Here is a 22,669-nt window from a genome sequence, read left to right as displayed (position 1 = left end):
TATGTAAAACTGGTCAATTAGCAAGAACTCATTTAAAATTAAGTCCTTTCTAAAATTTTCTCTTGAACGTTTAAAGATATATTTTTTTCATTAATGTTGATGTAAAAATTTATAATTTTGCACCAAAAGGAACTTACTTACCTAACCTTATTACAACAAGAACAATTTATTTTAGCCTAACCCAACTAAATATATTTTAGATTTGTTTACAATAATTTAATACTAAACAAACACAGTGAAATATTTTTTTTTTCGTTAGGTTCAGAATGATTTTGGCGAAATTATTGCATACACAAATTTTCACTTGTCCTATATGGCAAGATGAGCGTTGCTATTTAAGCCAAGATGGCAAGTTCTGCCTATTCGGCACGACATATATATATAGATAGATAGATAGATATTGCACACGTAAGTCCCAAGTATCAGTTCCTGGTGAGAGCCACTGGTGTAACTACTACATTTTATTTTAATCAGGGGAAAGTGCTAAACCCTGAGGGGGTCATATAGCACCTAGAGACAGAGGAATTCAGGTTTAATCCAAGGGGAGGATAAGTTGAGTTCCTTGGATCAAAAGCCTCTTACTGGCATCGAGGCACCTCCCTTGAGACCACAGCTACATTATTATTATTATTATAATCAAGGGGGAAGCGCTAAACCCAGAGGATTATACAGCGCCTGGGGGGGGGGGATGTGGAAGGCATTCAGGCTTAATTTGGGGAACTGGAGCACAGATCCAATTCCCTAAATCAAGAGCCCCTCACCAACATCAAGGAACCTTCCTTGAGGGGACCACAGCTACAGACATTCAAAATTCTTAATTGCAAAGCTCATCACATTGTCTTTATGTGGTCTATCACGAACTATTCATTTGTCAGGTGAGGGATGGAAAATTCTGATAGTTGATGGCGCTTACCTGGATCAGTCACCAAGATTTCTTCCACGAATAATAATATTATATTAGGATTGCTAAACCCATGTACAACCTCACAGAGATTTCAAAGAGAGATTCCTTCAACTGTGGCTACTATCTTCACAGAGCTTTTCCAATATCAAAGTCAGTGCTGTATTACCCTTGAAGTTGACTTTTAGGGTGACCTGACAATCCAATGCTTAACATTAAGGATGTGCAGTTCTTGCTAGTTCATTTTTGAAGAATTGAGACACTTATGCAACATATGGAATCTTTATTGAAGAAACGTTTCGCCATACAGTGACTTCATCAGTCCAATACAAAGTAGAAATTGGTAAGGAGAGGAAGAGTATGAGTTAATCAGTCCCTCAGCCTAGACTGGTGAAGCCACTGTGTGGCGAAACGTTTCTTCAATAAAGATTCCCATATCAGACCACGGGCGGGATTTGAACCCGCGATCAGAGAGTCTCAAAATTCCAGACCGTCGCGTTAGCCACTGGACCAGCTAGCCACAATAAGATTCATCCAACTAGGTATATTTCTACACCATAGGAAGGTTAGCATAGGCACCATTGTGACCACAAATGCAAGTTTTTACAGGTGAATCTCCAGCTAGCGTGGCCGTGTCATTACGATTTCGTGAGTCATGTTGACGGCATTGAGGGGACTTGAGCTAGATTTCGTCATGGCCATGCTACCTGGAGATTCGTCTGTAAAAACTTGCATTTGTGGTGACAGTGGTACCTATGCTAACCTTCCTATGGTGTAGAAATATACCTAGTTGGACGAATCTTATTGTGGCTAGCTGGTCCAGTGGCTAACACGATGGTCTGGAGTTTTGAGACTCTGACCGCGGGTTCAAATCCCGCCCGTGGTATGGTTTGTTTGCAATTGTGTCATTACAATTTCGTGAGTCAAGATTCCCATATGTTGCACAAGTGTCTCAATTCTTCAACTTGTCAGTTTTCAAAACCATTCATCACATAGTTCATTTTTAATCTGATCAAGGTAGGACAACCCATAGAAAGAAAATAAATTCACCATCACCCATTCTCTAGCTTTTTCAAAGAAACAAGGAGGAGTCTAATGATCCACTGAATTGTAACATCCTGATCCACCTTTCTGAATGCAGGCACTATACCTCCTCAAGTCCCTGCCTCAAAAATTACAGCTAATTCCTTTTCCTGAAGCCTTTCATGAATATTACCTTGCTCTCACTCCATTCTAAGCCAAGAAAGTTGAATTATAACCAAAGAGTAAATAATCTGAGCCAACATACGGGAGGATTATTCAGCATTTTGATCAGGATACATACAACATAACTGATACTTTTGAAGCAAAACTACATAAAATTCATTCTATACTTGCATTCACTTTTAGTGACACTGAGAATGCCTGTATAATAAATAAATTTGTTGAGCATATAAATGATTAAGAATTATAAATAACTGGGTGAATGTTCAGTTTCCTTATAAAGAAAATGTATGTGTAACACTGGAAATTTATTGGACTGAAGAAAATACATGAAAATGGGATCAATTCTTAACCTGCATATGTATTTTTGCAAATGTATATTTATGCAAGATACTTTTTATTTTGAGTTAGGATTGATTGCAAAAAATACCTATTTTATCTAAAATTTACATGTAAGGGTTGAAGAGTAGAATCTTTACAAGGTGCACTAAATGTGAAACTAGTTACATAAGCAGATTTTAAATGCTTTATAAATAATACTGCCAGCTTACAATTATATGAAAAAAGTTATTCTTTCAATACACTACAGTACTAACATAATCCACACAAGAAAAGAAAATTAGAAATTATCAGAGTTCTGATGGATCATGAAATATTCTACTGTCATCTGAGAACTGAGAGGGATTAATGAAGACTCCTTCCATTGTCTGCCATTTAGCTTGTACTCCTGGTCGAGACAGTCCTACTACTTCATTCTGTCCATTGATGGGACGCCCATACTGTTGTCCTGTTACACCAAGGTAGCTGTTAAAGATAAAAATGTTAACAGTATTAGAAATGCAAATAAACTGCAAACATATAAAGATGAATATTCTATAATATTCAGGCCCATCCCATCTGCATTGTTCTTAAATTAATTCCTCTAGTGATGTGTCTTAAATATACTACTACATGTTAGTGGTGTTGATGCATTCGCTAAACATTTAGTTTCTATTCAGCAACTTTACACTTACCAAATTTTTCCCCAATTTTTGTGGCTCTGCTAAGAGATTAAGTTTAAACATTAGTCATTAGACAACCAGTACAAGCAAGCTCCATTTAAATGAAAAACACAGCACTACTGCCATAGTGGAAAACATTTAACCGACTTCCATTTCAGACTTTTGTAACAGGATGGTAGTACAGTAACTCTTTCAGAGGTTTGTTGTCTACTACTCTACTAAGGATATTTAAAAGTATGTGGATATATAACATGGCAAGTCCTTACTACTGATGAAACTAAGTTTTTGGAAGGAAATGCCAGAGAAAACCTTTGTGTCCACTGCCAAGGGAAAGTGTTCCCTGAATAAAATCTCAAGAGGAAAGCCTCGTGCTTTTGTGGTCCTTCACTTGACCCATGCAACTGTCCATTGGCACTAAGGCTTAAGCTTTCTCTTTTGTAAGACATTATTAATACATTCCTTTCATAACTACTAAAATCTCAGTATCCATATAGGAGGTTTTCTGGGCGAAACTAGCATGTGGTGAATTCTCACACTCTGAATTCACCATCTGAAACCTGTGCATTCTTTATGGATACTGAAAAATGTACGGCAGTTATAAAAACTATATCCTGTATATAATAATCACCATCACTAATCCGGCATCATCGGGACCTGTAGCATGCCAGATTAGTGATTTTGCCAGATTACAGAGCGGTTAGGCTAGAATACACTTAAGTCAACAGCGATATTTACGCATTGGCGATTTCACTCACTGTAAGCCCTATTTTTGGCCCATTCCATTGTTCCAGTCTACGAAACTCGTAGCTATTTCGCTAGTATTCTTTCTATTCTGTCGACTGAGTACAAGAAACCGCCCATTTACTTATTTCAACTACCCAATAAGGTGGTCAGAAATCAGTAATTTGCCCAATTTCACAAATTTCAAGAGGTGCCAACTTTAAAGTATAGGGTCCAGAAAACAATGCAAACATTCCTGGCACTAAAATAATATTTTTCTCTGTTTATTAGTTACGTCTCCAGGTTTGCTTTCCATTTTGAATTTTTATTCACACAAAAAATAGAAGACTTACTGCTATGCATTACTGTAATAATTATATAAATACAGTGGTCCCTCGCTTTTCGTAGTTCTCGGCAATCGTAGATTTCACCAATCATAGGGGTATTTTCGTATAAACATGGACTCGCTTTTCATAGGTTGACTCGCGAATAGTAGTTCGTCCGGGACACGTACGCACGGTGTGAGCCGGGGCGGCCTCCCTACCCAGCCAGTCTGGCATTATTTACCAGTGAGTGAAGGTCCCCTCAAGTGCTCCTATGAAATATTTCATAATATTCCACTCATTTTAGTGCTTGCAAGTACTAAATAAGCTACCATGGCTCCAAAGAAAGCTCCTAGTGCCAAGCCTGTGGTAAAGAAGGTGAGAAATATGTACAGTGACAAAGTCTTGGGCCATTTTAGGGAAGTGTTAAAGAGACGCCAGAAACAGAGCTCTCTCCACAGTTACTTTGCGAGACAGGACTAGAGTGACTCTCAAGGTGGTCCTAGTGGTATTAAGAAACAGAGAAGAGAACCAACCCCAGAGAAGCAATTGGTACCTGAGGTGTTGCTGGAAGGGGATTCCCCTTCCAAACTGTAAACAATCCAATCTCTCTCCTCCTCCAGTCTCCCATACACTAAGAAGAATCTCCAATAAAGGTAAGTGTTATACTGTTAATGTTTCATTCATCATTTCCCATTGTATTGTTTGTGTACTACACATATATTTCATGTAAAACAATTTTTTTTTTTAATACTTCTGGGTGTCAGGAATGGATTAATTGTATTTACATTATTTCTAATGGGGAAAATTGATTCGCAAATCGTAAATTTCGTTTATAGTAGCTCCTCCAGGAACGGATTAATTACGAAAAACGAGGGACCACTGTAATGTCAACCCATTTGTGACTGTGTATTAGACCAGCCAGTTGGACATGTATTGGATAGTCACGTCATTTGTTTACTCTCGATCGGCAAAAATTGAACATTTCCGCTACTTTGAGCTCAATCTCAAGGTACTTTCCATCATAAGAACATAAGAAAGAAGGAACACTGCAACAGGCCTACTGATTCATGCGGAGCAGGTCCATGTCCCCCCCCGGATTAGACCAATGACCCCCCCCCCCCTGGATTAACTCAATGACCCACCCAGTCTGGTCACCTCCACTCAAGGATGGAGCATTGCACCAGACCCAGCAGCACAAGCTAGTCAGGTCCAACTCACACTAACCCACACCCACTCATGTATTTACCTAACCTATTTTTAAAACTGCACAACGTTTTAGCCTGAATAACTGTACTCGGGAGTTTGTTCTGCTCATCCAGAACTCTATTACCAAACCAGTGCTTTCCTATATCCTTCCTGAATCTGAATTTTTCCAACTTGAAGCCATTGCTGTGAGTCCTGTCTTGGCTGGAAATTTTCAGCACGCTATTTACATCCCCTTTATTTATTCCTGTTTTCCATTTATACACCTCGATCATATCCCCCCTAATTCTACGCCTTTCGAGAGAGTGCAGATTCAGGGCCCTCAGTCTATCCTCATAGGGAAGATTTCCGATACATGGGATCATCTTAGTCATCCTCCTCTGTACGTTTTCCAGAGCATTTATATCCATTCTGTAATACGGTGACCAGAACTGAGCAGAATAGTCTAAATGAGGCCTAACCAAGGATATATAGAGTTGAAGAACAACCTGAGGACTTCTATTATTTATACTTCTAGATATGAAGTCAAGAATTCTGTTAGCTTTATTGCGAACACTAATGCACTGTTGTCTTGATTTTAGATTACTGCTAACCAGAACTCCTAAATCCTTTTTGCAATCAGAAGTATTAAGATCTACATTATTTAGTTTATATGTGGCATGGTTATTTAACTGTCCAACATTTAGAACTTTGCATTTGTCAATATTAAACAGCATCTGCCACTTCTCCAACCATTGCATCAGTCTATTCAAACCATCCTGGAGTGCTACAGTGTCCTCATTAGAATGAATTGGACGGCCTATTTTGGTGTCATCAGCAAATTTGCTTATGTCGCTATTTATTCCCTCATCTATGTCGTTTATGTAAATTGTGAACAACAACGGGCCCAACACTGACCCCTGAGGAACACCGCTTGTGATGTGCCCCCATTCTGATGAAACCAATCAAAATCATATCTATTTCTGTAATACATCTTCTATTCTATCAAATGAGACCAAAAAAAAATGAGAATACAACCATTAAAACCATACGAAAATACACCTCAAAATCAGTTTTACACCAAAAACACCTGGAAGGGCTTCGGGGGTCAACGCCACTGTGGCCCGGTCTGAGACCAGGCCTTGTGGTGGATCAGGGTCTGACCAACCAGGCTGTTACTGCTGACTGCACGCAAACTGATGTACAAACTACAGCCTGGCTGGTCAGGCACTGACTTTAGGTGCCTGTCCAGTGCCTTCTTGAAGACAGCGAGGGGTCTATTGGTAATCCCCCTTATGTATGCTGGGAGGCAGTTGAAATGTCTTGGGCTCCTGACACTTATTGTGTCGTCTCTCTTCTCTCAGTGTACTTGTGGCACCCCTGCTTTTCATTGGGGGAATGATTTTCGTATGCAAGTTTGGTACTAATCCCTCTAGGATTTTCCAAATGTATATTATCATGCATCTCTTTCACCTGTGTTCCAAGGAATACAAATCAAGGGACTTCAACTGTTCCCAGTAATTTAGGTGCTTTATTGTATTTATGTGTGCCGTGAAAGCTCTTTGTACACTCCAGGTCAGCAATTTTTGCTTGCCTTGAAGAAGGCAGTTAGTGTACAGCAGTATTCCAGCCTAGAGAAAACAAGCAATCTTAAGAGAATCATCATGGGCTTGGCACTGCTAGTTCTGAAGGTTCTCATTAACCATCCTATTATTTTTCTAGCAGATGCGGTTTTTCTGTACATTGTTGTGGTCTTTGAAGGTGAGACCCTCTGAAATTATCACTCTCAGGTCCTTCACAGTACATTTTTGCTCTATTTTATGGTTAGAATTTGTTGTACACCCTGATACAGTTTTAATTTCCTCAAGTTTTCCATATCTGAGTACAGAGGACCCTCATTTCTCGTAAGCATCATAAGTTGTAATTTTCGAAAATCGTAACATTTTTTCGTCCAAATACTGACTCGCGAATCGTCGTTTGACTCACAAATAGTCGTTCGTCTCAGATGTGTATGCACAGTCCTGAGTGGCCCTACACACCATTCACAGCCAGTGTGCCATTGTTTATCAGCGAGTGAGGATGATTCCATGCGTTCATACGATAGTACATTTCGTAATATTCCATTCGTTTTAGTGCTTGCAACTGCTAAATAAGCCACCATGGCCCCAAAGGAAGCTCCTATTGCCAGGCCTTTGGTAAAGAAGGTAAGAAACATGATAGAATTCAAGAAAGAACTCGTAGCAAAGTACTGAAGTGGAGGAGGAAGAGAGAGGGGACAATGTACCTGATTCAGTGATTCTACGATATGTATGACACAAAAGCAGCACAAGTCGATAAAGGCTATAGTGCCAGCCAGTGATAAAGTGTAGCATTAACAGTGTAGCAAGTAAGTAAAGCTATTAACCCTTTCAGGGTCCAAGGCCCAAATCTGGAGTCACGCACCAGTGTCCAAGAATTTTCAAAAAAAAAAAATTGTTATTTTTTCTTATGAAATCGTAGAGAATCTTTTTGTGAAGGTAATAAAACAAAAAGTACGAAATTTGGTGGAAAATTGACGAAATTATGCTCTTGCGAATTTTGATGTGTCAGCGACATTTACGAATCGGCGATTTTGCTGACTTTGACTCCCATTTTAGGCCAATTACATTATTCCAATCAACCAAATTCTTAGCTATTTCACTAGTATTACTTCTATTCTATCGATTGAGCACAAGAAATCGCCAAGTCAACTGTTTCAACTACAAAATAAAGTGATCGGAAATTGTTAATTTGGCCAATTTAACACAAAGTTCAAAATATTCCAATTTCAAAATAGGGTCCAGAATAAACAATGTAGGCATTCCTGGCACTAAACTAACGTTTCCTCTGTTCATTAGTTATGTTTTGAGGCTTTACAAATAAATTCCATTTTGATTTTTTATTCACATAATGAATTTTTATTCACACCAAAAAATAGAAGATTTACTGTTATGCAATACTGTAATAATTGTATAAATATCATCACCATATTTGTGAATGTATATTAGACCCACCAGCTGACGTGTATTAGACGTGCGAGGTCGTTTGTTTACTCTTGAATATCGGCAAAAATTTAACATTTCCGCTACTTTGAGCTCAGTTTCAAGCCATTTCCAGTGCTAAAACTAATCAAAATCATCTCTATTTCTGTAATATGTCTTCCATTCTATCAAATGAGACCAAGAAATCGCAAATACAACTATAAAAACATACGAAAAAACACTGCAAAGTTGCTGTTTTAATCGAAAAATCATGATTTAAGTTTTTTTCTCTCATTATACACAGTGTGCTGCAGGATCTGTTTTATGTGGTGCACACATACCACATAGATGTATTCTCTCATATCTAGGCCCAAATGTACCACTCACAGTTTATCAGAGTGAGCTGAGCTCATGGCGTAGATCTACGGTTTGGACCCTGAACGTAAAGCCGTAGATCTACGGGACGGACCCTGAAAGGGTTAATCAACAGAAAAAGGATAGCACAAACCTAACTCCTCCAATGTTGTTGGAGTTGTATAGGGCTACTGACAACACCACCACCTCCACCACCATGTACAACTTATGCTCTCAGTGGCCCTTATACACCCAACAAAACAACACCACTTGTGACATACGTAATGACATTTTTTATTCATTCTAGAGTATATGTCATGTTTCTATGTTATTAATATTGTTTATTATGTAATATTAGATGAATTGTGATACATAAATAACCCACAGAGTTGATATTAGTGTCATATTGAAGGACTATCTTATCCTGCCTCCTAACACACCCCCCTGCCACTGCCACAATTCCTAACATATGTAATGACATATTTTATTCATACACCAACAAGAGTCTTCAATAAAGGTAAGTGTGATGTTATTATTGTTTTATTCTTCTCTTCAATAAAGGTAAGTGTGATGTTATTATTGTTTTATTCTTCTCTTCAATAAAGGTAAGTGTGATGTTATTATTGTTTTATTCTTCATGTCTCATTGTTTTCTGTGTATGTAAATCTATATTTCATATAAAAAAGATATTTTTTTTGTTAATACTTTTGGTCTGAAACGGATTAATTGGACTTTCATTATTTCTTATGGGCAAATCATCAATTTTGCCATTAGTCACACTCTCTGGAACGGATTAATTTTGAAAAACGAGGGTCCACTGTAGTTGAAATCTTCCAGTAGCAAGATGTTTGGGGCAGGAGTTAGGAGATTGGCCAGACAGTGGTCAATTTTCAAAAGCTGTTCCTGGAATTGCTGGGAAATTGCATCTGGAGGCTTGTAGACAACCACAATAACAAGGTTTTGGTTTTCAATCTTAACTGGCAAAACTTCAACTACATCATTTGAGGTGTTAAGTAGTTCTAAGCGATTCTGTGATGTACAGGCCAACCTCCCTTTTTGCCTTTTTAGTCTGTCGCATCTGAATAGGTTATAACCTGGGATCCATATTTCATTGTGAAAATGATCCTTTATGTGGGTCTCTGTGAAAGCTGCAAACATTGCATTTGACTCCATGAGTCAAATGCAATGTTTGCATCAATGCCTTGATGTAAGGAATTTTGTTGATGGCTTTAGACCCTGTATGTTTGCAAAGATAAATCTTGTTTTATTGATGGAATTTAGGGGTTTTTTAATTTCTAGCTTTAATATCTGTTCTGAAGTGAAGACCAATAATTGTGCCTCTGCTCCAGAAGTGTTTCCAGTTGGCATAGGATGTCTGTCATTTCTTGCCAGTTTTTTTCCCTTCCTGGCACTACGAAACTTCCTTCTCTGATGAGTTATGGCTCCCCTCTATTGTTTCCCATAGTCCGGCTGGTCTGTGTCTTCCTGTCCCCTTCAGATGATGTGCCTGGCAGTATATGTTGTAGCATTTTCTTTCATGGACTGATGAGTGACACATTTTGGGGTGAAATAAGTTGCAGGAAGGGGAGTTGCACCTTCCTGTTGTCACATGGGTGTGGCATTTTTTGGGATGGTCAAAGGTGCATGTCACACCTGTTTTTCCAGATACGTATATCATGCCTGCACATACCCAAGGCATAGATTGAAATTTTGTTTGCTAGGATTTTTTTGTGGTTGTGTTCCCTGCTGGTGCATTTTTTTCTGTTTCCTCACTACCTACTGCCCCTGTATAGACATCAGTGCTTCAACCAGTTTTTACTGGTAATATGTCAACACTTGTAAGAGGTGACTAAAATGCCAGGAGCAAGGGGCTAGTAACCTCTTCTCCTGTATATATTACTAAATGTAAAAGAAGAAACTTTCGTTTTTTCTTTTGGGCCACCCCGCCTCGGTGGGATATGGCCTGTGTGTTGAAAGAAAGAAGATGTCAACACTTGTAAAAGGCGACTAAAATGCCGGGAGCAAGGGCCTAGTAACCCCTTCTCCTGTATAAATTACTAAATTTAAAAAAGGGAAACTTTCGTTTTTCTTTTTGGGCCACCCTGCCTTGGTGGGATATGGCCAGTTTGTTGAAAAAAAGAAAAAAAGTCAACACTATTCCCTAAGGCATCATCCCCTTTTGTTCCATCTCCAGCAGTATTGCTACTTTGTACCTTTGTAAATTGAATAATGTTGTCTTTACCTGTTTCATCACCAGGGCCACTATCTCCATTTGGTGTGTTGTCCTTCAGGACAACACAAGCACCCTCTGGTCACAGTTTTTTATTCTCATTATGCGCTACATGCTGCAGGATTTTTTTATTTAGTGCACACTTATCACACAGACCTATTCTCTCATATGTAGGCTCAAATTTACCAGTCACAGCTTATCTGGGTGAGCTGAGCTCATGATCACCAACAGTTTCTTCATAGCCACCTTATCTTTTATGGACAATCTATGGTGTATGTGCTTTACACAATGAGAATTCTTTTATTCGTTGGAACCATGGCTAGGGCTAAAAGTGTACAGGTTATAACAATAAATGGATAAAAAGAAACTGGAATGATTTATGCAGCAAGTAGTGGCAAGTTGGTGTGGTGACCCCGGAAAATTGAAATTATGCTAGTCAAAATTAGTGCCGGATTACAGATGGAACTGGATTACTGATTGCCGAATTAGTGATGGCCGACCTGTATTTGAGAAAGTGCCCAAATTCCAAATTTTTCTATAACTACTATTATAGAGACTGCATCCAAATACAATCCTGCAGTTTAGAATATCCAGAATTTCAAAAAATTCTTATAGGCCAAAAATTGTTCTAGCTATTTTTTTTTTTTTTTAACAAAGAATAACTACCACATCTTATTTTAAGGTGTAATTGCCAGCATAATGTACAGAGACCAGATATTCATTTTATGAGCTTACTTTACTGTTACAAGATTGAAGGAATAAATTCTCAAAACATACTACAATGAAGCCTCAGAAAAAAATTGAATCGGTTCCATTGGGCATCCCTAAACTATAAGTGCATAACAAAATATGCATATTGTACAGTACATGAATTCTACAAATTATAACACCATTCTGTATAGAAGCCAAAAGCACTTCTTGGTATCATTAGATAAACAGGAGCAAAAAAAAAAAAAGTAAAGAAATCTGCTCTAAATTCATTTAGAGTACACATTAAAATCAGTATCTGCTACACAATAATTTAGGCTACAAATAGTGAAAATGGAATTATTCAAGATACATACACATCAGTGTCAACATGTCTAAGCATGATTGTCTGGTGGCGACCCCATTCTTCACCATCACATATGACTACCCACTCATCCCCAGAATCACCTTCTCCTTCTTCTCCAAATGCAGATATCTCTTGCTTATCTGACAGTGGAGATGAAAAGTGATGAGAATGCAGGTTCCTCCTTGTTGCCAAGTGCTGCAAGCGTATTGTTTCACCACAAGCAACTGGGTTCCTATAAAACAAACAAACAAAAAAAAACCAGTTAAGATTATTTTTTTTTTTTTAACAAGTCTGTCGTCTCCCACCGAGGCATGGTGACCCAAAAAGAAAGAAAATCCCCAAAAAGAAATTACTTTCATCATCATTCAACACTTTCACCTCACTCACACATAATCACTGTTTTTGCAGAGGTGCTCAGAACACAACAGTTTAGAAGCATATACATATAAAGATACACAACATATTCCTCCAAACTGCTAATATCCCAAAACCCCTCCTTTAGAGTGCGGGCATTGTACTTCCCATTTCCAGGACTCAAGTCCGGCTATATAAAAATAACCGGTTTCCCTGAATCCCTTCACTAAATATTACCCTGCTCACACTCCAACAGATCGTCAGGTCCCAAATACCATTCGTCTCCATTCACTCCTATCGAACACGCTCACGCACGCCTGCTGGAAGTCCAAGCCCCTCGCCCACAAAACCTCCCTTACCCCTTCCTTCCAACCTTTTCGAGGATTACCCCTACCCCGCCTTCCTTCTCCTACAGATTTAAATGCTCTCCATGTCATTCTACTTTGATCCATTCTCTCTAAATGACCAAACCACCTCAACAACCCCTGACTAATACTTTTATTAACTCCACACCTTCTCCTAATTTCCACACTCCGAATTTTCTGCATAATATTTACACCACGCATTCCCCTTAGACAGTACATCTCCACTGCTCCAACCGCCTCCTCGCTGCTGCATTCACAACCCAAGCTTCACACCCATATAAGAGTGTTGGTACTACTATACTTTCATACATTCCCTTCTTTGCTTCCATAGATAACGTTTTTTTGACTCCACATATACCTCAACACACCACTCACCTTTTTTCCCTCATCAATTCTATGATTAACTTCATCCTTCATAAATCCATCTGCCGACATGTCAGCTCCCAAGTATCTGAAAACATTCACTTCTTCCATACTACTCCTCCCCAATTTGATATCCAATTTTTCTTTATCTAAATCATTTGGTACCCTCATCACCTTACTCTTTTCTAATGTTCACTTTCAACTTTCTACCTTTACACACACTCCCAAACTCATCCACTAACCTTTGCAATTTTTCTTTAGAATCTCCCATAAGCACAGTATCATCAGCAAAAAGTAACTGTCAATTCCCATTTTGTATTTGATTCCCCATAATTTAATCCCACCCCTCTTCCGAACACCCTAGCATTTACTTCTTTTGCAACCCCATCTATAAATATATTAAACAACCATGGTGACATTACACATCCCTGTCTAAGACTTACTTTTACCGGGAAGTAGTCTCCCTCTCTTCTACACACCCTAACCTGAGCCTCACTACCCTCATAAAAACTCTTTACAGCATTTAGTAACTTACCACTTATTCCATATACAGTGGACCCCCGGTTAACGATATTTTTTCATTCCAGAAGTATGTTCAGGTGCCAGTACTGACCGAATTTGTTGCCATAAGGAATATTGTGAAGTAGATTAGTCCCTTTCAGACCCCCAAACATACACGTACAAACGCACTTACATAAATACACTTACATAATTGGTCGCATTGGGAGGTGATCGTTAAGCGGGGGTCCACTGTACTTGCAACATCTGCCACATTGCTCCCCTATCCACTCTATCATATGCCTTTTCTAAATCCATAAATGCAATAAAAACTTCCCTACCTTTATCTAAATACTGTTCACATATATGCTTCAATGTAAACACTTGATTTACACATCCCCTACCCACTCTGAAACCTCCTTGCTCATCCGCAGTCCTACATTCTGTCTTTCCTCTAATTCTTTCAGTAACCCTACCGTACACTTTTCCTGGTATACTCAGTAAACTTATTCCTCTATAATTTTTACAATCTCTTTTGTCCCCCTTCCCTTTATATAAAGGGACTATACATGCTCTCCGCCAATCCCTAGGTACCTTCAACTCTTTCATACATTCATTAAACAAAAGTACCAACCACTCCACTCCCCCCCTGCTTTTAACATTTCTGTCATGATCCCATCAGTTCCAGCTGCTTTACCCCTTTCATTCTATGTAATGCCTCACGTACCTCCCCCACACTTACATTCTGCTCTTCTTCACTCCTAAAAGATGGTATACCTCCCTGGCCAGTGCATGAAATTACCGCCTCCCTTTCTTTCTTAACATTTAAAAGTTCCTCAAAATATTCTCGCCATCTACCTAATACCTCCCTCTCCCCATCTTTATTTACTAAAATTTTCATTTTGCATTGCTAATATACATAATGTTAACTTGCATGTTGGCAAAACTGATAAGAGGGGCATGAAATTGTTTAGAGGGTAACCTACCAAATCATCATGAATTATATAAATTTTTAGGAATAAATTCTGGCTTAATTAATCTAGAATAACTTACAGTGGTCCCTCGTTTTTCGTAATTAATCCGTTCCTGGAGGAGCTACTGTAAACAAAATTTACGATTTGCGAATCAATTTTCCCCATTAGAAATAATGTAAATACAATTAATCCGTTCCTGACACCCAGAAGTATTAAAAAAAAAATTTTTTTACGTGAAATATACATGTAGTACATAAACAATACAATGGGAAATGATGAATGAAACATGAACAGCATAACACTTACCTTTATTGGAGATTCTTCTTAGTGTATGGGAGACTGGAGGAGGAGAGAGACTGGATTGTTTACAGTTTGGAAGGGGAAATACCCTTCCAGCAACACCTCAGGTACCAATTGCTTTTCTGGGGTTGCTTCTCTTCTCTGTTTTTTAATGCCACTAGGACCACCTTGAGTCACTCTAGTCCTGTCTCGCAAAGTAACTGTGGAGAGAGCTCTGTTTCTGGCGTCTGTTTAACACTTCCCTAAATTGGCCCAAGACTTTGTCACTATACATACTTCTCACCTTCTTTACCACAGGCTTGGCACTAGGAGCTTTCTTTGGAGCCATGGTAGCTTATTTAGTACTTGCAAGCACTAAAATGAGTGGAATACGTATTATGAAATATTTCGTAGGAGCACTTGAGGGGACCTTCACTCACTGGTAAACAATGCCAGACTGGCTGGGTAGGGAGGCCACCCCGGCTCACACCGTGCGTACTCGTCCCGGACGAACTACTATTCGCGAGTCAACCTATGAGAAGCGAAATTTACGATTGCCGAGAACTATGAAAAGCGAGGGACCACTGTATTTGTAAATGCAAATACACCTACCATCCAACTTACGACCTGCTCGACTTACGACCGTGTTTTTTATGCCAAATTTCTGGGAAATAAGCAACTATTTGTGTCATACACAGTGTTTATCCTAAACCTTACAGTATAAAATACAGTACTTACAGCATAAAAAGTAAAGTAAAACATGAAATACCAAAATAAAACAATAAAATAAAGTTTTTCGAGCACTTTCATCGGCGAAATTTCCCCTGGGTTTCGTACATCCCCTCGGAAATCATTGGTACCAGACGTGTGCACCTGGGCCACTAATACATTCGTGAATCACTCTTGGCCACATTAAATGTCTTATTTTAGGTTAATGTAGACATTTTCATTAATCCATCTATGACATTTTTTTCAAAATTATGTAAGAAACATGTTACATAGCATATAAACATGCCTTTGTTACTCGTTCAATAAGAGTGTCCCTCTAGTTTCAACACCATAATAATACTAATAGTGTGTAATAATAATCATTCTTGGGCACATTAAATGTCTTATTTTACATTAATATAGATTTTTTTTTTAACAAGTCGACAGTCTCCCACCCAGGCAGGGTGACCCAAAAAGAAAAAATCCCCAAAACAAAAATACTTTCATCATCATTCAACACTTTCGCCTCACTCACACATAATCACTGTTTTTGCAAAGGTGCACAGATACAACAGTTTAAGTAAAGGTAGAAAGTTGAAAGTGAACATAGAAGAGAGTAAGGTGATGAGGGTACCAAATGATTTAGATAAAGAAAAATTGGATATCAAATTGGGGAGGAGGAGTATGGAAGAAGTGAATGTTTTCAGATACGTACTTGGAAGTTGACGTGTCGGTGGATGGATTTATGAAGGATGAGGTTAATCATAGAATTGATGAGGGAAAAAAGGTGAGTGGTGCATTGAGGTATACGTGGAGACAAAAAATAATATCTTTGGAGGCAAAGAAGGGGATGTATGAAAGTATAGTAGTACCAGCACTCTTATATGGGTGTGAAGCTTGGGTTGTGAATGCAGCAGCGAAGAGGCGGTTGGAGGCAGTGGAGATGTCCTGTCTAAGGGCAATATGTGGTGTAAATAATATGCAGAAAATTCGGAGTGTGGAAATTAGGTGTGGAGTTAATAGAAGTATTAGTCAGAGGGCTGAAGTAGGGTTGTTGAGGTGGTTTGGTCATTTAGAGAGAATGGATCAAAGTAGAATGACATGGAGAACATTTAAATCTGTAGTGTAGGGGAAGGAAGGCGGGGTAGGGGTCGTCCTCGAAAAGGTTGGAAGGAAGGGGTAAGGGAGGTTTTGTGGGCGAGGGGCTTGGACTTCCAGCAGGCATGTGTGAGCATGTTCGATAGGAGTGAATGGAGACGAATGGTATTTGGGACCTGACGATCTGTTGGAGTGTGAGCAGGGTAATATTTAGTGAAGGGATTCAGGGAAACCGGTTATTTTTATATAGCTGGACTTGAGTCCTGGAAATGGGAAGTACAATGCCTGCACTTTAAAGGAGGGGTTCAGGATATTGACAGTTTTGAGGGATATGTTGTGTACCTTTATACGTATATGCTTCTAAGCTGTTGTGTTCTGAGCACCTCTGCAAAAACAGTGATTATGTGTGAGTGAGGTGAAAGAGTTGAATCATGACGAAAGTATTTTCTTTTTGGGGATTTTTTCTTTTTGGGTCACCCTGCCTCGGTGGGAGACGGCCAACTTGTTAAAAAAAAAAAAAAAAAAAAGATACAATATAAGAAGTGCAAGATTTCAGGTACGTCTTGTTACTTCTACTTACACTTAGGTCACTCTGAACATCCATGTACACGTTTATAGAAACACACTCACCTGAGTTTTCTTTGATTTTATCTTAATAGTTCTTGTTCTTATTGCTTTTCCTTTTATATCCATGGGGAAGGGGAATAAGAATCTTTCCTCCATAAGCCATGCGTGTTGTAAAAGTCAACTAAAATGCCAGGAACAATGGGCTAGTAACCCCTTTTTCCTGTATAGCCTACCAAAAAGAAAAAGAAGTTAATATAGATATTTTCATTAATCCATCTACGATATTTTCTTCAAAATTATGTAAGAAACACGTTACATAGCATATGCAGTAGAGGTTAAACATTACGTTTTCTCTGGTCCAGTGTTAGAGAAAACTGTATGAATCTGCATTGGCCCAGTAACCACCCTTACCCCTTTGAGGGTTTTGGCCGTACTAGTACGGCTTACGATCCATGGTTTTTGACATACTAGTACGCCTAAATTCTAGCACCCTCAAATCTAGTGGGAGAAAGCTGGTAGGCCTACATATGAAAGAATGGGTCTACGTAGTCAATGTGTGCAGTATAAAAAAAATCCTGCAGCACACAGTGCATAATGAGAAAAAAAAAACTTTGACCGTTTTTTTGGAATAAAGCAGTGACTTTGCACTGTATTTTCGTATGGTATTTATTGTTGTATTCTAGTTTTTTGGTCTCATTTTATAGAATGGAAGACATATTACAGAAATTGAGATGATTTTGACTGGTTTTACAATGAAAAGTACCTTGAAATTGAGCTCAAAGTAGCAGAAATGTTAGATTTTTACCAAAGTTCAAAAGTAAACAAATCATGCCAAGCATCCAATACACGTCAACTGGCGAGTCTAATATTCTTTCGCAAGTGCGCCAATATTATTTATACCATTTTTTACACTAATGCAGTAGTCTGCATAACAGTAAATCTTCTATTTTTTGTGAGAATAAAAATTCAAAGTGGAAAGCAAAAGAATATAAGAGGGGCCTTGAGACGTGACTAATGAACAGAGGAAATGTCATTTTAGTGCCAGTTATGTCTTTCTTGTTTATTCTGGACCCTATTTGGAAATTGGCATCTTTTGAAATTTGTGTGAAATTGGCAAAATTGCTAAATTCTGACCACTGTAATGAATAGTTGAAATTGATAAATGGATGGTTTCTTGCACTCATTCGATAGAAAAAAATGGAGTTCTAGCGAAATATTCATGTTTTTTTGTCAACTAGTACAGTGGAATTGGCCGAAAATGGGGCTCAAAGTGGGCAAATTCGCCGATGCGTAAACATTGCCGAGACCGCTAACTTCGCAAGAGCATAATTCCGTAAGTTTTCCATCAAATTTCAAACTTCTGGTGTCATTATGATCGGGAAAAGATTCTCTATCTTTTCATAAGAGAAAATTATTTTTTTTTTAATTTGGCCAACCCTGAGAACGAGTCTCGGAGAGGGTCTGTCGACCTTCAAAGGGTCGGCATGAATTATTTATTACTTCTCCCTTTGTTTATGATGGCATCTAAAGGTAGTTGTTAGAAACAAACTCAGTGAACATGGTATGTCAATGGTAAAAATATGGCTGAAGGCCGCAGTGTATGTAGCCGGTAGGTATACAGTGGGATGTAGTCCGCCTTGGACTACAAATAAATAGTACTACTCACCAACAAGAGTCTTCAATAAAGGTATGTAATGTTCATTTATCATTAAAATTAGTCATTTATATTTATTTCACATTGTCTTCTGTATGTAAAACTATAATTATTCTCTATAAAATGTATTTTTTGTTAATATTTTTGGGTGTCCGAAACGGATTAATTGGATTTACATTATTTCTTATGGGAAATATTACTCCGGGTTTTCGGCCAACCTTCTGGAATGGATTACAGTGGACCCCCGCATAATGATATTAATCCGTTCATGAGAGCTCATTGTTATGCGAAATTATCGTTATGCGAATGAATTTTCCCCATAAGAAATAATGGAAATCAAATTAATCCGTGCAAGACACCCAAAAGTATGAAAAAAAAAAATTTTACCACATGAAATATACATTTTCCTACACACAAAGAGAAGGATACATGCACAATAGTAGAGTAGTACATGCACAGTATATATTGTGCATGTACTACTCTACTAAATGAAGAATAAATGACACTTACCTTTATTGAAGATGCAGCAATGACTGATGAGACACTGTGTCCTGGGAGTGCCTTTTCCTCCTGAGTACTGTAGGTCCTGTTTGGCATTTTCTTCCAGAACAGGCCTTATCACACTGTGTATGTCACTACGATTCTTAAATCTCTCAAACCAACCTTTGCTGGCTTTAAATTCACCAATATGAGCACTAGTTCCAGGCATTTTTCCCTGTTCATCTGGGTGTTAATCGACTGGTGTGGGTTGCATCCTGGGAGACAAGATTAAGGACCCCAATGGAAATAAGTTAGACAGTCTTCGATGACACACTTTTTTGGGTTATCCTGGGTGGCTAACCCTCTGGGGTTAATTGTTTCTTGGTATTCTCAATAAGCCACACCAACAACGGTGCTACAGCAGCAGCAGCAGCAGCTGACAGTGCTACAGCAGCAGCTGACAGTGCTACAGCAGCAGCAGACGATGCTACAGCAGCAGCAGACGGTACTACAGCAGCAGCAGCAGCAGATGGTACTACAGCAGCAGCAGCAGCTGACGGTACTACAGCAGCAGCAGCAGCAGCTGACGGTGGTACAGCAGCAGCAGCTGACAGTGCTACAGCAGCAGCAGCAGCTGACAGTGCTACAGCAGCAGCAGCAGCTGACAGTGCTACAGCAGCAGCAGACGATGCTACAGCAGCAGCAGACGATGCTACAGCAGCAGCAGATGGTACTACAGCAGCAGCAGCAGCAGACGGTGGTACAGCAGCAGCAGCAGCTGACGGTGGTACAGCAGAAGCAGCAGCTGATGGTGCTACAGCAGCAGCAGCAGCTGACAGTGCTACAGCAGCAGCATCAGCAGTTGACCATGGTACCACAGTATTTCGATAATATTTCACACCCTTTTTACCACAGGGTTGGCACTAGAAGCTTTCTTGGGGCCCATGGTCACTTATTTTGCAGATAAAATCACCAAAAACACTGTAATAATACGAAATGTTACGATTGTATGCTTGGATGTTACCGCGGAGGCTGGCTTGTAAACAATGCCACCGGCGGAACATGTGAGGCTGGCTCAGGCGTCACATAGACGTCTCTCGGACGAACAGCGTTGAGCGGGTTTTTTAGCGGTATGCAAGGCAAAATCTTAGCGATAAAATGTATCGGTATGCGGATTTAACGTTATGTAAGGCCAACGGTATGCGGGGGTCCACTGTACTTATGAAAACCGGGGGTCTACTGTACAACATCAATTTTTCAGACACTGATGGTCCGGAGCCATACAAATTTACGAGCAGGAACTTGAAATTCCCATGGCAGTGTATTTACCACCAAACTGTATATCACTTATCCAACCCCAAGACCAAGGAATACTGCGCTCTCTAAAGGCAGAAAAATCAGTAATCCAGAAAGGCTTTGGAACCAAAGGTCCTGAAAATTGATGTTGTACCTGTACGTACATACATAAAATTTTTAATGAATACGTAATACTCTTCAACAGGCTAAACTAACCCTCTTTGGCATGGTTTCTTTAATGTGCCCCTTATAAGCCAATTGGAATTGTGATCTTCTTGCTGTGGGGCTCCTGTTACAGACTGCTGTCCAGAACCTGACCCATACTTCACATCATGAGAATGAAGCCGCACCTTAAATAAGTAAAAGATTTGTAGTAGACAGTAGTATATATAAGCAGTGTGATTTGCAGTAGTGAACACTGCTCTAATACTAAGGAAAGCTGGCTGTGCACACAATGCAAGTAAATGAATCCTCAGCTAGAATGTTAAATGTCACAGAATTCAAATACAGTGGACCCCCGCATAACGATCACCTCCAAATGCGACCAATTATGTAAGTGTATTTATGTAAGTGCGTTTGTACGTGTATGTTTGGGGCTCTGAAATGGACTAATCTACTTCACAATATTCCTTATGGGAACAAATTCGGTCAGTACTGGCACCTGAACATACTTCTGGAGTGAAAAAATATCGTTAACCGGGGGTCCACTGTACTGTATTTTGTACCTGAGATTCCGATGCACAGACTTCTCAAAGCACCTGTACTGAGATGCAAGTTAGTAGCTCCTAGCTACAACAGCAGCAATAATAATAATAATTAGTTATGTTTGCAAGAAATGAGTGGCATGAATATTATGCAGAGAATTTAGAGCATTGAGATAATAAAATTGGGGTTACCACAAGTATGATTCAAAGGCTGAGGAGGGGGGCTGTCAATGTGGTTTGGGTATTTAGAGTGGATTGAGCAGAATAGGATGCCTAAGAGGGTGTATATAAATCTGGAATGGAAGGGAGGGGTAGGGGTCATCCCAAGAAGGGTTGAGGGGAATGGGGGTAAGGGAGGCTTTGAGTACTAGAGGATTGAATAGGCTTGTGAGTGCAGTAGATCAGAGTAAGTGGAAGCGATTATTATGGCTTGAAGTGCTGTTGGAGTTCAAGGTAACATTTATTAAGAGATTCATGGGAAATCAGCAGGATTCAGGTGGGAAGTACATGCCTGCACTCTTAAAGAGGGGTGAAGATTTTACAGTTTGGAGGGTCATCTGAAGTGTGATGTTGGCACCCTTCTGATAAGACAGTGAATGAATGATGGTAAATGAGTTTCCTCTATCTGTCTGACCAGATATATTCTGCAGCCTCTCCTGCAACTCTTTCTAAACTCGATCCCATCGATCATCAGGAATTACGTTTATGTCTAGGTGCTTTTTGCTCCTCACCTGTCAAAAGCCTCTATGCAGAAGCAAATGTCCCATCCTTGAATGACCGTCGTGATGCTCACTGCCTCTGCTATTTTGTTCACTCTCATGATCTTCACAATCCTTCTACATACAGGATAATAATGAACATTAGCAGAAGTCCATCATTTGTTCGCCGCCCGTTTACTCTGTCCCTTTTCTCTTCGTCTTCAATTGCTCATCTTCTCTTCAGTTTCCCTCTTTATATCTTCATCTAGCACCTAACTTTTCAATTTCCCCTTGGGAAGTTCTGACAGTTTGTGTCTGTTCTTCCCTCCTGCCAGGTGCAAAAGCCCAAATCCCTACAGCTGCTTCTCACTCTTTTTCTTAATCACTTCCAATCTGATTCTCATGCCATTGCAGTGTACACTGATGGCTCTAAATCCTCTGATGGTGTTGGGTTTGCAGCAGTGTTTCCTGACAGTGTGGTGCAAGGACATTTATTAGACTATTAGCATTTACAGCTGAATTGTATACCATTCTCATTGCAATTATCTGTGTTACATCTATGCCTACTTCGAAGTTTGTAATCGTCTCAGACTCCTTTAGTGCTTTGCAAGCTATTAAAAAATTTGATTCACCTCATCCCCTAGTTCTTCATATACAACTT

At 39.3% G+C, this 22,669-nt stretch overlaps 1 protein-coding gene across 1 annotated transcript in view; it reads right to left on the bottom strand.

Annotated features, from left to right (window-relative positions):
• Positions 1-2,399: 2,399 nt before the first annotated feature.
• LOC128694797 (stromal cell-derived factor 2) overlaps positions 2,400-22,669 on the bottom strand; it is a 124,065-nt gene continuing 103,795 nt past the window's right edge. The window contains exons 4-6 of the mRNA XM_070094247.1: positions 20,823-20,956; positions 11,981-12,202; positions 2,400-2,908 (exon numbers count right to left, since the gene is read on the bottom strand). Of these exons, the coding sequence (XP_069950348.1) occupies positions 2,734-2,908; positions 11,981-12,202; positions 20,823-20,956 (531 nt within the window). The 3' untranslated portion in view covers positions 2,400-2,733. The remainder of the gene's footprint in view (positions 2,909-11,980; positions 12,203-20,822; positions 20,957-22,669) is intronic.

The sequence above is a fragment of the Cherax quadricarinatus genome, chromosome 45 (genome assembly GCF_038502225.1).
Source record: "Cherax quadricarinatus isolate ZL_2023a chromosome 45, ASM3850222v1, whole genome shotgun sequence".
Classification (NCBI taxonomy): Eukaryota; Metazoa; Arthropoda; class Malacostraca; order Decapoda; family Parastacidae; genus Cherax; species Cherax quadricarinatus.
This window is presented reverse-complemented; position numbering and strand designations above follow the sequence as displayed.